Source organism: Anguilla anguilla, chromosome 5 (assembly GCF_013347855.1).
Source record: "Anguilla anguilla isolate fAngAng1 chromosome 5, fAngAng1.pri, whole genome shotgun sequence".
NCBI lineage: Eukaryota > Metazoa > Chordata > Actinopteri > Anguilliformes > Anguillidae > Anguilla > Anguilla anguilla.
The window spans coordinates 54,356,443-54,370,479 of record NC_049205.1 but is presented as its reverse complement, the minus strand read 5'-3'; the positions used below and the strand labels follow the sequence as shown (position 1 = coordinate 54,370,479).

The window sequence follows — 14,037 nt, the reverse complement described above, 5'->3', positions numbered from 1 at the left end:
CCATATTGGCTCCATATATGGGCAGCTGTTCTTCACCAATGTTGCTTACATTTTTATTTTTTATCGAAATGCTGTAAATTAAATTACACTTTTTTCAAAGCTGCAAGATTGCCAAAGCAGTTGTCACAATCAGGAGTTTTACAGTTTCCATTGTCACTAAATTTTAATGAATGAGGTTGTGTAAGTTTTGGGAGTAACACTTTTGTTTCTCAAAGAAAAAATCCAAGCTGATTGTGGTTACACTGGTAAGCCAGTGTTTATTAGTTAAGAACATTGAAAAACATTGTTGCAATGTTAAAACCAAGTATCAGATACGCTGTATTAAGTGTTCATTGTCAAAAGCTAATTCCCAACCCCTGCCCCCATCTAATGAAAATGATCATTAAATGGCCATACAAACAACTTCTTCATGTTGTTTCTGAATCACAATTGTACTTGGGTAGATCGAGAAAGTTTGGTACCTTGGTAGCTGGAACATTTAGCACATAGAGTGACTTGTGATGTCATTATTGTGGATTTTATCTTGAGTGCTATAGAACCCACAGCTGCTCACAGCATCATTTTAATAAGAGAGTGCAGTTGTAGTTGCAGTTACCAACCACTAAAACATCATTCTAGATTAGCAGACCTGCTACGAATCAGCTGATACCCAACTCCAATTTTGCACTGCAATAAAGTTCCCCTAATCCTGATACACAGTTAAACACCAGTACTGTATATTTAATACAGCTTTATGCACATTAGGGTAGTTTTATACTTAACAGTAACTTCAGTTTCATGTTTAATATGGCATGCTACAGAGTGCACTTGTTGCATTTGCTGTATTCTTTGGAACTGAATTTTTTCCCCTATAGAGAATTACTGCTCTTTGTATCACTGCATTTCCTAATCTTTGCACTTTTGTTTGTGTTTTAAATTGCTACGAGGAAGAACATCTGCAAAATGGCAGTGAAGTCAAAGAGATTTGTATCAAATTTGGTTTTCCCCATGTGATTCTCTCAAGATCCCTGCAGTGCAAACAGTGCATAATATTAGCACAGTTTCTGTATTTCAATTACAGTTTCAAAGTGCATTACCATACACTGGTGTTGTGTTGATTGCTTTGAGTACATAATCATATTACATTACGTTCATGTCAAGATTCAAAATACTGAAATATTAATCATAAAATAGAGAAATAAAATGGAGCATGTAAGACACAAATACACATTTAAAAAAAATTGTGATTACAGCTTGATTGGCTGTAGGTAAATGCTAAGTGTCAGAAAACAATACAGTTTGTTAATATACTCATTATTAAAATGTAATTACTCAATCATGAAACCTCTTTGATCATCTGTGCATATGCATGTGTACATACATACATGTAACATGAAGGAAAAAAACACTTGACTTGCAACCATTCTCCCTGTTATACAATGGAATTCAGACTGACTTGGTAAGTTTCCTCCAAATCTTTCCTCACTTGCCCCTTGCTGATATTCCATCCTTCAGGAATATCAGCTGGCTCTGCACCATATTTCTTTGCGAAGTCCTTGTTAAATCTGTAAAACACAGACTTCCAATAGGATGTTGCTTTGTAGCTGGAATCAAGCTGAATCTGCCAGGACTTGTAGAAGCTGTTCACAGATTTGTAGTTTTTGTATGCCACATACTTGTAGTCTGTGTCTTCATTCTTGAAGGTCTCCCCGGATGACACAGAAACAGTGCAAATGTTCGCGGACAGCTTCCCTGATGTAACTTCCCTATAGCCAGAGAAGCCATCAGGGATGTGATATTCAGAGAAATGATCTGAGTGGTTCAGGCCCGCTCATTCACATGGTACTCCACAAAAAGGGCACTGCTTCTTGCAGTTGAGCAAAGACTTGATGAAAAACATTGTTGCAATGTTAAAACCAAGTATCAGATACGTTGTATTAAGTGTTCATTGTCAAAAGCTAATTCCCAACCCCTGCCCCCATCTAATGAAAATGATCATTAAATGGCCATACAAACAACTGCTTCATGTTGTTTCTGAATCACAATTGTACTTGGGTAAATCGAGAAAGTTTGGTACCTTGGTAGCTGGAACATTTAGCACAGAGAGTGACTTGTGATGTCATTATTGTGGATTTTATCTTGAGTGCTATAGAGCCCACAGCTGCTCACAGCATCATTCCCTGTGTTGTTTTTGATATCGCATTGATATCCACAATACATTTTAATAAGAGAGCGCAGTTGTAGTTGCAGTTACCAACCACTAAAACATCATTCTGGATTAGCAGATCTGCTATGAATCAGCTGATACCCAACTCCAATTTAGCACTGCAATAAAGTTCCCCTAATCCTGATACACAGTTAAACACCAGTACTGTATATTTAATACAGCTTTATGCGCATTAGGGTAGTTTTCCACTTCACAGTAACTTCAGTTTCATGTTTAATATGGCATGCTACAGAGTGCACTTGTTGCATTTGCTGTATTCTTTGGAACTGAATTTTTTCCCCTATAGAGAATTACTGCTCTTTGTATCACTGCATTTCCTAATCTTTGCACTTTTGTTTGTATTTTAAATTGTTATGGGGAAGAACATCTGCAAAATGGCAGTGAAGTCAAAGAGATTTGTATCAAATTTGGTTTTCCCCATGTGATTCTCTCAAGGTCCCTGCAGTGCAAACAGTGCATAATATTAGCACAGTTTCTGTATTTCAATTACAGTTTCAAAGTGCATTACCATACACTGGTGTTGTGTTGATTGCTTTGAGTACATAATCATATTACATTACGTTCATGTCAAGATTCAAAATACTGAAATATTAATCATAAAATAGAGAAATAAAATAGAGCATGTAAGACACAAATACACATTTAAAAAAAATTGTGATTACAGCTTGATTGGCTGTAGGTAAATACTAAGTGTCAGAAAACAATACAGTTTGTTAATATACTCATTATTAAAATGTAATTACTCAATCATGAAACCTCTTTGATCATCTGTGCATATGCATGTGTACATACATACATGTAACATGAAGGAAAAAAACACTTGACTTGCAACCATTCTTCCTGTTATAAAATGGAATTCAGACTGACTTGGTAAGTTTCCTCCAAATCTTTCCTCACTTGCCCCTTGCTGATATTCCATCCTTCAGGAATATCAGCTGGCTCTGCACCATATTTCTTTGCGAAGTCCTTGTTAAATCTGTAAAACACAGACTTCCAATAGGATGTTGCTTTGTAGCTGGAATCAAGCTGAATCTGCCAGGACTTGTAGAAGCTGTTCACAGATTTGTAGTTTTTGTATGCCACATACTTGTAGTCTGTGTCTTCATTCCTGAAGGTCTCCCCGGATGACACAGAAACAGTGCAAATGTCCGCGGACAGCTTCCCTGATGTAATGTCCTTATAGCCAGAGAAGCCATCAGGGATGTGATATTCAGAGAAATGATCTGAGTGGTTCAGGCCCGCTCGTTCACATGGTACTCCACAAAAAGGGCACTGCTTCTTGCAGTTGAGCAAAGACTTGATGAGCTCCTCTGTGGGTTTGGTGGGAAGTTCACTGATGGATTTTTCCACATCCCATTTGCCAATTTCCTCTTCAATGGCCTTCTCAAGATCATCAACACCGGTGAGAACTGCATCTGCAAAATCTTTCAGGTTCCCACTTTGGAAAGCAATTAGATCCAGATTGTCAGCGGGGATCACAAGGTCCCTGTCCATTTTATTCACAAATGCTTTGATAAAGTCAGAAATCTTATTTGAATTGGTGCAAGTCGCTGCATCTTTGATCACTTCCTTAGCTGTGTATGATAATTGTTTCAAAATGTGACAGGCAAGTCCCACTATTCTTGTTTCCCCCTCATCTGTCTGATCCACACAATGTTTTAAAACACATTTTTTCACCCATTCAGTTGCGTAGTCTTCGTAATGATTGATGTAACGGTAGTACTCAGTGAAATCATCAGCTTTCATTAGATTCACTAAAAGAGAGGCATGGAAGAACTTACTTGTGGAAAGTGCAAGGGATTTCCTGTTGCACCTCAGGTCTTCCAGCAATGCTGCCCCAAGCTTTGATTTAACACACTCCACGATTGCTGGCTTCAAAGAACCTTCACAAAACATTTCTGCTTTTTTGTGGGTCTGGTCCCGTGTGCAGTAGGTGTCTATGAAAATTTCAAGATATGTCCCTTTCTGTCTTCCTAGTTTTTCCACAAGGTCATTCTCTTTGTAAAACCTGTCCTGCATTTCCTCAAATTGTTTCACTGCATGCCCACTGACATGCAGTTTGAAATCTGTCCTGAAATTGTCTGTGAATTTGAAAGAATCATTTTCATGATTTTTTAAAAGTAAATCGATTTCTCTCAGTATTTCCAGGCAGAAGTTTTGGTCATAATTTATGTTTTCTTTTACTTTGTCTCCAATAATCTTTTGGATGTTGTAGACAAATATTTTCTGTGTTTGTTCTGGCAAGTCCATGACATTTAAATAGTTTTTAACTTTTTCTGGTGCTTTTCCCTTCCAGTATGATTTGAAGTGCATGTGGATGTGTTTCAGACTGAATGTACTTAGATGGTCCTCCTTGATCAGGTTCAGGTTTTCTGGAATTAAGTGTGAGTGTGCCTGCAAGGTCTTGAAGAGTGCATTCTGCATGTCACAAGCAATATTTCTCCTCTCAGAGAATGAATTTGGAAATGTGGATATGACCTTACGCCACATGTCTTCAAATGCATGTTCCAGCTCATTTTCTTCCAATGCCCTTTTCTGTTTTTTACAGGACATTAAGAGGCTATTCACTTCAGTCTCAATCTGCTGTTGATAACCTCTTTGAATTTGGGTCAATTTTTGCAACCCTTTCTGTCTTGAAACAGTATCAGTACATTTGCTTATTGGGCTATTCCTTAGCTCCTTGCTCAATGCCTGTAAGCCAAGATGAAACTCTGCCTTGTATCCCTCAACCAAGTGAACATTATCTTTTCCACTACTGAAATAACCATTGAGTTTCTCTATGCAGGAAGCAATCTTTTCATTGACCTTTGCATTTAAGTCACATTCAAGATCTGAAACCAAGTTACAGAGGTCGGTTTGTGAGTTTTTTATTTTGTTCTCAGACTCCTGAGTCCATGACATTGCGAATTCCCTTAGCTCCCATTCCCAGTCACAGTACTGGAGAGAAAGCTGATTGTAGGCCTCAGCAACCAAAGAATTCTTGAAACTGAATATGAAGTTCTCCTTTTTCACTGCTGTCCAGATGTTTTTCAGCCACTCACCAAAGTCGTGGATGGTGCCAGGTTTTTGCTGGCGCTGTTCAAGGCAGTCAAAGATGTGCTTTTTTAGGTCAAGGATGTTCTTGGAGTAGCCAGTGCTCACTGCTGCCATGGGTGGATTCCCATGCCAAAGGCTACCAATGTACCAATTACTTTTCGACGAGTCATATTCCAACACATCCCCAAACGAAGAGTAGTCCCTTTCTCTTTCCTCCATCCTTGCTGCAACTTTTGTCATTTCATTGAGTTGATCAAGGAAGTACATCCTGTCCCTGACATTCTTCTCATGAGCTGCAATATCTCCCGAATTCTGATGAATGAACTGACAATTCGGTCGTTTCCCAACTTCTTTCATGCGAATGAAGGCATGAACAACAATTTGCAACACATCTTTCATATCTGTGGAGTTTTCTGTGGGCACGTTCACCAAGGTCAGGTCGCTCAGGCCAGTTACCAAAGTTGCCAGTTCGTTATCATGCTCATAGCTGCAATCCAGCTGGGCCAGTTCTTGTGCTTTTAGGCCTTCTGTGTCAATCACCATCACAAAGTCACACCTCAGTTTTTTCTTTAAGTCACCTTTGACCCCAAGGAGCTGCATGAATGCCCCACGTGTGCAGCGGCCACTGCTTACTGCAAATTGCAGGCCAAACATGGTGTTTAAAAGGGTGGATTTTCCAGTACTTTGTATACCCAAAACCGTCACAACCAACATTCGGCTTTCTCTGCCAACAATGCTGACAATTTCCTCAAGGACATTTGCGATCCACTGCAGAGGAATGTTAGAGGCATCGCCATCAATCAATTCCAAAGGCACTCCACCCAACAACAGCTGAGCTGCGTGCCGTGGCAATTGTTGATAGTGGCTTCTCTCTTGCGGTGTGCTGTAACTTGTTGTTGCTTCATAAATTTGGCCGACTTCACGCAGCAAGTGCTCTAGCCCTAATGAGCTTTCTGAGATCTTCTTGTCAATGTTTTTCAGTGTGTCGTCCTTGCTGGATAGTTTAGCATTGTCACAGAGATTCATATAATCACTGTGCAACTTTTTCAGATTTTTCCTTGACCTGGAGTCAATTTCAAGTTTCAGCCACTGTATGAAGAACATTTTGGAATCGTCTTGGCTGTGTATCTGCTCAATGAACTTAGTCATAAATGGTGAGACTTTAGATCCAAGTTGTTTTTCTCTAAGTCTTTTCTTTTTTACTTCTAAGTCATCAATGTATTGGCCAAAAGGTTCTGCTCCACGATGTTTCAAGCGAGACTGTTCCTTGTCAACCTTAGACCATGTTTTCCACTGCTGTCCCTGATAATGCAGATTATCTTTCTTGAAATCTGTTACACTTTGCTCATCCAATATTTCCATCATTTCTTTCACAGTTGCTTTGACCTTCTTTAAGTGGTCTTCATCTTCATCTACAAAAATTCCATGCTTTCTAGCAACATCAGCCATTTCTTCTAAGCTAAAAAGCATTTCCTGTGTTTTCATTGACTGCATTACTTCATTAGTAATTCTTTCACGGAGCTGCTTTAAGATGTCTGTGCTTGATTTTCCAAACTGAACAAATTGATCCTTCTTCAGTTGTAACAGTTCAATCAGACTTTTCAGATTCTTTGATGTTTCGGGTCTATCACTCTTTGAGATGTTCATTACAAGAAAAAGCTTGGATCTTGAAGAGCTTGAGTGTGATGTGATGAATTCTTTTTCCTCTTCACCAATTTTGTCAACAAATATGAATATGGCTGAAGATACTTCTGCTAAAACGCATAGTTGGGTACTATACTGGAAAGCATCGCCACGAAGGTTGATCACAGAAAATGCCTCAGAGAATGCATCCAATGTAGTATTGCCACTGGGAAGGTACCAGCAAATTTCTGCCACTCCATCTGACATTTTTCTTTTTATGTCACCTTGCTCCATATGTCGATTAACAAAGAAACTAAGATGACCATCGCTCAGAACCTCATTGAGGATCTTTGACTTTGATTCTTTACAGTTCCCAAGACGTACAAATGACACTGTTGGCATTTTGATGACAACCATATTATCCTCAATGAATCCTTTTCTTGGAATTAGTGATTGTGGTGTCCATTTTTTTACAATGCTTCGCAGTGCCCACAGAAGGAAAGAAACTTCTTGTCTAAAGGTTTTTGGCAACAGAAGTGGGACCGCAAACTGGCACATTGCCATTTTAGACATAATCTCTTGCTGCAACAATTGGTCTGAGCAGAGAAGTGTAATGACAGTGATGTCAAGAGGGTGAAAGGAGATGTCTGTGCACTGTTCTTCATTCTTAAATAATTGATCAACATCCAGAAGCTCTGATTCTTCAGCCTGTCTCAGCTCAGTCTCTGTATTAACATCTTTTCCTGGGGGCATTTCTGCTTTTCGTGCCATTGAATTAGCCATTAGCAGTTTTTGAACAAAGCTCCAGATGATACTGTTAGTTTCAGTTCCTAATTGATCCGTAAGAGAATCTGTTCTGAGATCCAATACGTCACAAAGTGAAAGTTTTCCAGGGTAGTATTTATTCATTCCAAGCTGTTGCAGTAGTTCTGGTTTTGCAGGGTCACTGTTCCCTTTACTGGACTGACATTCAGCACCTGTACACTTTGCCTGATCCAAGGAATTTAAGAACTGTACAAGTTCTTGTTTTTGTTCAGTTGCTTTTCTGGTACCAATAGGAAGCTCATTTTTGTACAAGAAAAACAGTTCTTCTTCAAGGGATTCAAGGTCATGTTTGACATTGCCATGTTCAGTAAGACCCACCCTCTTAATTTTTGGAGAGATCTCTTTTCCTAACTTATTGCATATGATTTTGACTCCAGTGGTGCAGTCTTTCTCTGCCCAACCGGTTTCCCTGAAACCTTTCAAAGTCTCATAAATCAGAAAGGCTTGACGTTGTGTGTCATTCAAATTGTACAGGATTTCCAAGATATTCTCAATCTTTTCCATTTGACAGAGGAGAGACTCCAGGTCTTTTTTAGTCAGCGAATATTTTGAGTTCTCTTGCGGTCCATTAAATGGTAGAATGAGAATCCCAGTCACCAAAGCATCAGCATACTTCTCTTTTTCTTTGAGGTTTCGCTGTAGTGCACCAATTGTCCTGTACAGATGTAAGCATAGTTGCCAAGTTCTTTCAGTGTCCTCAGGTCCAAGCTTCAGAAAGTCAATCTTTGTCTTCCTCACACTTTCCATTGCACCTTCCAATGTGATGCACGCAAGTTTCACCTCTTCTTCACAGGCATCGAGTTTGCAAAGAATTTGAGCAATGGTTGGGAATTTATTGACTTGAATAAGGTTAACAGGTTCAAGTAAGCTGGATGTCATCACTGTGAGATATGTTTTATTTTCACACTGATCAATGCATTGTGTAGCACTTACGATAAAGCGCTGTACCTCTGTGTTACAGAGAAATTTTTCATACCACATTAATTTTGGGCACATGAGGGATAATTTCAGATGTTGGCATTCACTCACATATTTCTCACAGTTTTTGAGAAATGTGTCCTGTGATTGGCTGTTCCAGATTTGGATACTTGCTATTTTCTTCTCAATTTCCTTTAAGGGATATACCAGGTTGTCATCTGGATACTGGTTTAAAAGATTTGTCTCCTTTTCCCAGCACTTCCTCAAGTTCTGAGCAAGCAGTTCACTGTCCTCAAGGTCATTTACATGATTTTGCAATATTTCCCAAACTGGTAGTAATTCATCAAGGGAACCCCTGTCAATCACATGCCATGTTTCTGGTTGTGATAGCAAACTTTTCTTCCACTCAGTTTGGTCTGATGCTGTCGAAAGACCACCCAATTTTTGAATTGACACTGTGGTCTTTTTCTGTTGCTCTGAAGCATAGCTGTTACCTTGAGTACAAGATGAAGACATTGCTGTAAAGTCCGTTTTGAATGTCACTATTCCAGTCACACTCGCAGACATTCGCAACACATCGCTCAACATTTGAAAGATGTTGCTCTTCTCACTCCTTTTGTACTTGGATGTCTCTGCTTTCATTTCAAAAATACCCCCAAAGACAATAGTACCGCAGTTTACATGTGACCCATAGGAATAAAGAAAGTCTGCACATCGGCGGTGTTTGCTTTCATCGGAACATTCATACCTCAGGGTATTCTGAAGCTGCTTGAGACTGTCCAGTGCCAACGGAGATAATCTGAGACACCTGGGGTGTAAATCACAGCTCGCCATCGGGACTGATGAGTACTTTGTGACGGAGGCATATTCTGTTTCTCCTCTTGATGACATACTTTCATCTGAGTGCTGTGATGAGTCATGTCCTGCTTTGATTTTAACCGCATGGCCCCACACATTGGCTGAGATTCCTCCAGAAATGTTGAGTCCCGTTCTGTGTACGCACTGCTGGAAATTTTGCTCCTCCTCGAGACTCTCAAAGTTAACTATCAAGTCCTGCGGAGGCTTGCTTGCGCTGGTGAGTTCCACATTCTCGGGTACTTCCAGAACCTTTTTTCGTTCTTTAGACAGCACCTGAGTGTCCTTGCTTAAGAAAATCCCTCTTAGGGCCAATCCCCCTGATGCATTCCGGATTACATCGGAGCCACTCTGATTTGCCACTCTGAATGGTGCAGAAGCTTCGTTCTCCATCACAAATTTCTGAACAAAGTCTTCCAGTTCGCAAATTGTTCTTTCTAAAGGGGGCCACTTGTTTTCAGGCACTCTCAAGAGGCTTTGAATCTCTTTCTCTTTATCCTGCACTTCAGTGGCTTCCCTTTTCTTGCCCCTTCGTCTAAGTTCACTGATGTCTTTCAGCAAGGCGGCAACTTTTTCAGACTCTGGTGAAGGACTGCATTCTTCAGCATCCATTGTGGAGTTCTCAGTTTTTCTGGGCAAGAATTCATGTGAAATAGACAGTTACATAACAAAAGAACTACATTAGTCACAAAGAAGCTTTTCATATATTGCATACATTTAAGAACTACTGAAAATATACAGCAACATACACTTGTTACTTAAATGACATTCTTACCAAGGATCATGTCCAGATGTCCGTGCTCTGTGGGGGAAAAATATTGCTACAATTAAAATATTACTGAAACAATTGAAAATATACGACAATGCGTAACTTAGACAATGCTGAATGAATTAAAGTATTATACATAAAACAGGCCCTGTAAATGGGAAAATGTAAAACTTGTAAAAAAAATTTTTTAAAAAGGCATAAATTGCAGATATTTTCACAGAAAGAAACTGAAAAATGATGGGAACTTGTGAGGGAGGGGAAGTGTGAAGACCAGACGCGACCAAACAGGGGATCTATAAGTTACCAAAGGGGCACTCCAGTAACCACTGAGTCTCGTGAGAGACGAAATGAGAAGGGGGTGCTATACTCCTAAGGGACGTATCCCAAAAAATGAATAAACCCCTAAACGGGTAACTGAGGAAGAAGTAGCATATAAAGAAAATAAAGGAACAGGGAAAAGAAAAGAAGAAAAAACGACTTCGACCCGAAGCAGAGAAAAAGAAAATGTCTTTTCAAAAACAAACAGAAGACGTTCTGAGGCCAACTAAAACCAGGGGGGAAACTGGTTAGTAAGGGGCAGAAAGGTTTGTGCCCCAACGGTGACACAATAACCCCTTAAAACCGCCAGCCTCAGAATCTGGACATATACTGTCCTAATACCTTTTTCCCAAAAAATAAACAAACTGAAGTCAGAATTCTTTTTAAATTTCTTTGTTCTTAAATTCCTTACACCTTGCTCAGAAATATGATAGGGAACTGGCTAGAGCAAAACACGTTACACTCAAGCACCGTTCCACTGCCTACTGACGCTTTAAATACCCAGCCACAGGTGTGGCTGGTAATCAGCGGAAGATGTGAGCAACCCACAGGTGAAACAGATCAGAGGTAACCCTGCAGGAATGCACGGAATGTTCAAGCAGGAACAATCCTCCCACAGGAACCAAAAATAACGATTAGCTGAGTGGCTAACCTGCAAGCTCGAACTAATCGTCCCCACACACCAAAATAACGATTAGCCGAGTGGCTAATCGGAATGCTAACCACTGAGCCGGTGCAGGCACAGAAAAATGATCTACCCTGCACAGAAACCGTTACAGAACTATCATAAACCGTCAAACTGCACTAAGGGGAAAATACCTGAAAAAATAGAAAGTCCAAGGTTAACAAACCCAGCTAAAGCCTAACATTGTGCCTGCTTTCAACGTTCAATGTTTATTTTATAATGCACCTCTAAAGCGTATAGTGGTACATTTCAAATATATTACCATTGATATAGCCATAGTTCAAAGACCACATTTGCAGAAACTGTAAAACACACCCTAAAGTGAACTTTGCACTCAATGTACAGTTACCTCCACATCGTGATAAATAGGTCAGAAAAAGGCAATAAAGCAGCTGAGACCTGACCCAAAGGTGTACGAGGGGTAAAAAGCCCCAGACTTAAAGGAGTAACATGGTGGTTGAACGTGACTCCTTTAAGGGAATTTTGTGTTTTCCCTTCTTCTTATTCCTGCCAATTACATCATCACAATTGCGTCAGGCCTACAAAGAATACGTCTCCCTAATTGGACATTTAGCTACATCAGACAATAAAAACATTGGATACACACGCAAAATTGACATATACTGTATAGAAGTACACATGTTTAACAAAAAAAAAAGGTTTGCAGCTCCAGCAGCTACTTCACTAGTAGCTCACTGGGTAGCTCACTTGCCAATGGGATGTCTGAACGAGTGGCAGGTGCTGGTTCAAATCCCTGTTAGACTCAGGCACGTATTTAACTTGTAAGTCTGGCTTGCTTGCTTGCTTGCTTACTAATAATTGCCTAAAAAATTTTAACTATTGCATTTGCAACTGCATAATCATTTATATTTCTTAAATCCAAATCACATACACCCACACTTTAGACAGTTTTGCTTTTGCCATTTTAACCGAGTTTAACGTTAGCTACCTTGCTAAAGAGTCGACAGACCAAGTGTATAACATTAGTACAGAAAGCTTGGAAATGAATCACCAAAATCTTGTGTTGCGATTTGGTCTAGTAGATAACATTACCGGTAGTATGGAAACTGGCAAAAGATAATGACTTCTTCACAGCAGGTATATCAATTTTCTTAGTGAGAATGCTCACAGTGCCATTTCTACATTAACTATTTTTTAACTAGGCTACTCTACCCTGCAACAGCACATTTCTAAATGAATGTTAGCCTTCCCTACAGTAGCCTACCTCTATACATAGCCTACAGAGAATGAATAGGTCTGTCGTGTAGGCTACACAATGCCCCATTAAAAACTTTATTTTATTTCCATTTAAAAATATGACAAACCGTTTAATTTATTTTTCATTCATGGAAAATGACTGAATCCATGCCTATGTGTTTCTGTCATATAGAATGTATGTGTGTTTGCATGTTTATGAGTATACATGTCTCTCAAAGCATAAATTTATTATTTATACTCGAATATTATCCCGGTTATACAATGGCTCGCTCGCCAACAAAAAGCAAAAATTGCAATCAAAACATGCGTTTCAAAATATATATACCTGCTTTATTCTGTTCAAATTAGATTAAATAACCTCAAATTTAAAGTTTCTTCTTTTTTCACATAGGCTACTGTACGATAAATTAATAAATGGAGCCAAGTTCCAACACATAGGCCTAGTTGTACATACACAGCCTTTATGATAACAGAAAAAAGATCGAGTATGCATGCATCCAACGAGTAGGCCTAATCTCATTTGTATGTCGGAGGTGCCATGGGAGATTACCTTATTTCTGCAATGCTATAATCGTACCTTTAAATGATTTGCTTATACTGTCAACCTGCTTCCACTTAGATTTCTGGATTATCAATCAAGAAATGTCTTAACTGGATAACAAACATCAATAAATATTGTGAGTTTTGTATGCTAGTATTTTTCTTTGTCATTTTATTTTATTATTTTTTGTCATAAAACTGTGTAGCATTTAAAAGGAAGTAGCGCAGCCTAAAAGAAAGTAAACCCACTCCTTAACGAATCAGTGAACTAATCTTTATAGTGAATCGAATGTCACGGGAGTCACTGACATGAAAGTATCTGAATGTCCAACGCTAACCCATATGTAAATTTAATTCCGATGCGGATTTTATAATGTGGCCACTTTAAACCAGCCATAGTGAGTAACTCACATAAAGTCCACGGAGACTTCTGATTAATAAAAAAGGTTGATTTGAATAATTACATAACTTATATAATTTTAATTGCTGTAAATCTGATTATAATGTGAAAAAAGACAAGTGGCGTACTGCACTGTAACTATATATTTTTCTGTAAGACGACGTTTTTGATCAATACGACCTAGGCCTACGACAAAAATACGCAACAGGCACGTTTCGGTTTCGTGTGCAAAACAGCTATACCCTACTTTATTATACTTTACCTGATTTACTTGATTTTGATTACTTTACATTTACCCGATTAAAAGCAGAGGAAATTAAGCTTACCTTCAACCGAAGTCAGGGTAAAATAACGAGAACAATCACTTTGCATCGGATAAAACTGCAGAACAGTCCTCTACATTCTGACACAAGTAGCCTATACAATGAAAGGCGACCGCACCTGTTGTTCCTATACATTATAATCTTACTTTCACTTTTATCTGGTAACGCCTTTTCCGTAAAAAATGTGTGCACGCAGGAAAGAATTGGCTTTGCTGTAAAAAAAAAAAAAACTATCCCACGGATATTGTCTGATAGTCTGTAGAAGGGAAAATGGAAAGCAATAAACTGCTAAAACTGATATGTAAAACAACGGAGATTGAG

At 39.0% G+C, this 14,037-nt stretch overlaps 1 protein-coding gene across 1 annotated transcript; it reads right to left on the bottom strand.

The window, feature by feature from the left end:
• Window positions 1–231: 231 nt before the first annotated feature.
• Window positions 232–13,941, bottom strand: LOC118227561 (interferon-induced very large GTPase 1-like). Its single transcript, XM_035418143.1, has 3 exons — window positions 13,720–13,941; window positions 10,239–10,265; window positions 232–10,094 (listed from the first exon to the last, which is right to left on the bottom strand). The coding sequence occupies exon 3, from the start codon at window positions 10,073–10,075 to the stop codon at window positions 3,050–3,052; it is 7,026 nt and encodes a 2,341-aa protein (XP_035274034.1). The 5' UTR covers window positions 10,076–10,094; window positions 10,239–10,265; window positions 13,720–13,941; the 3' UTR covers window positions 232–3,049.
• Between the last annotated feature and the right edge of the window lie 96 nt (window positions 13,942–14,037).

Coding starts and splice junctions, on each gene's coding strand:
- LOC118227561 (XM_035418143.1), bottom strand. CDS start 10,075: ATGGATGCTGAAGAATGCAGTCCTTCACCAGAGTCTGAAAAAGTTGCC.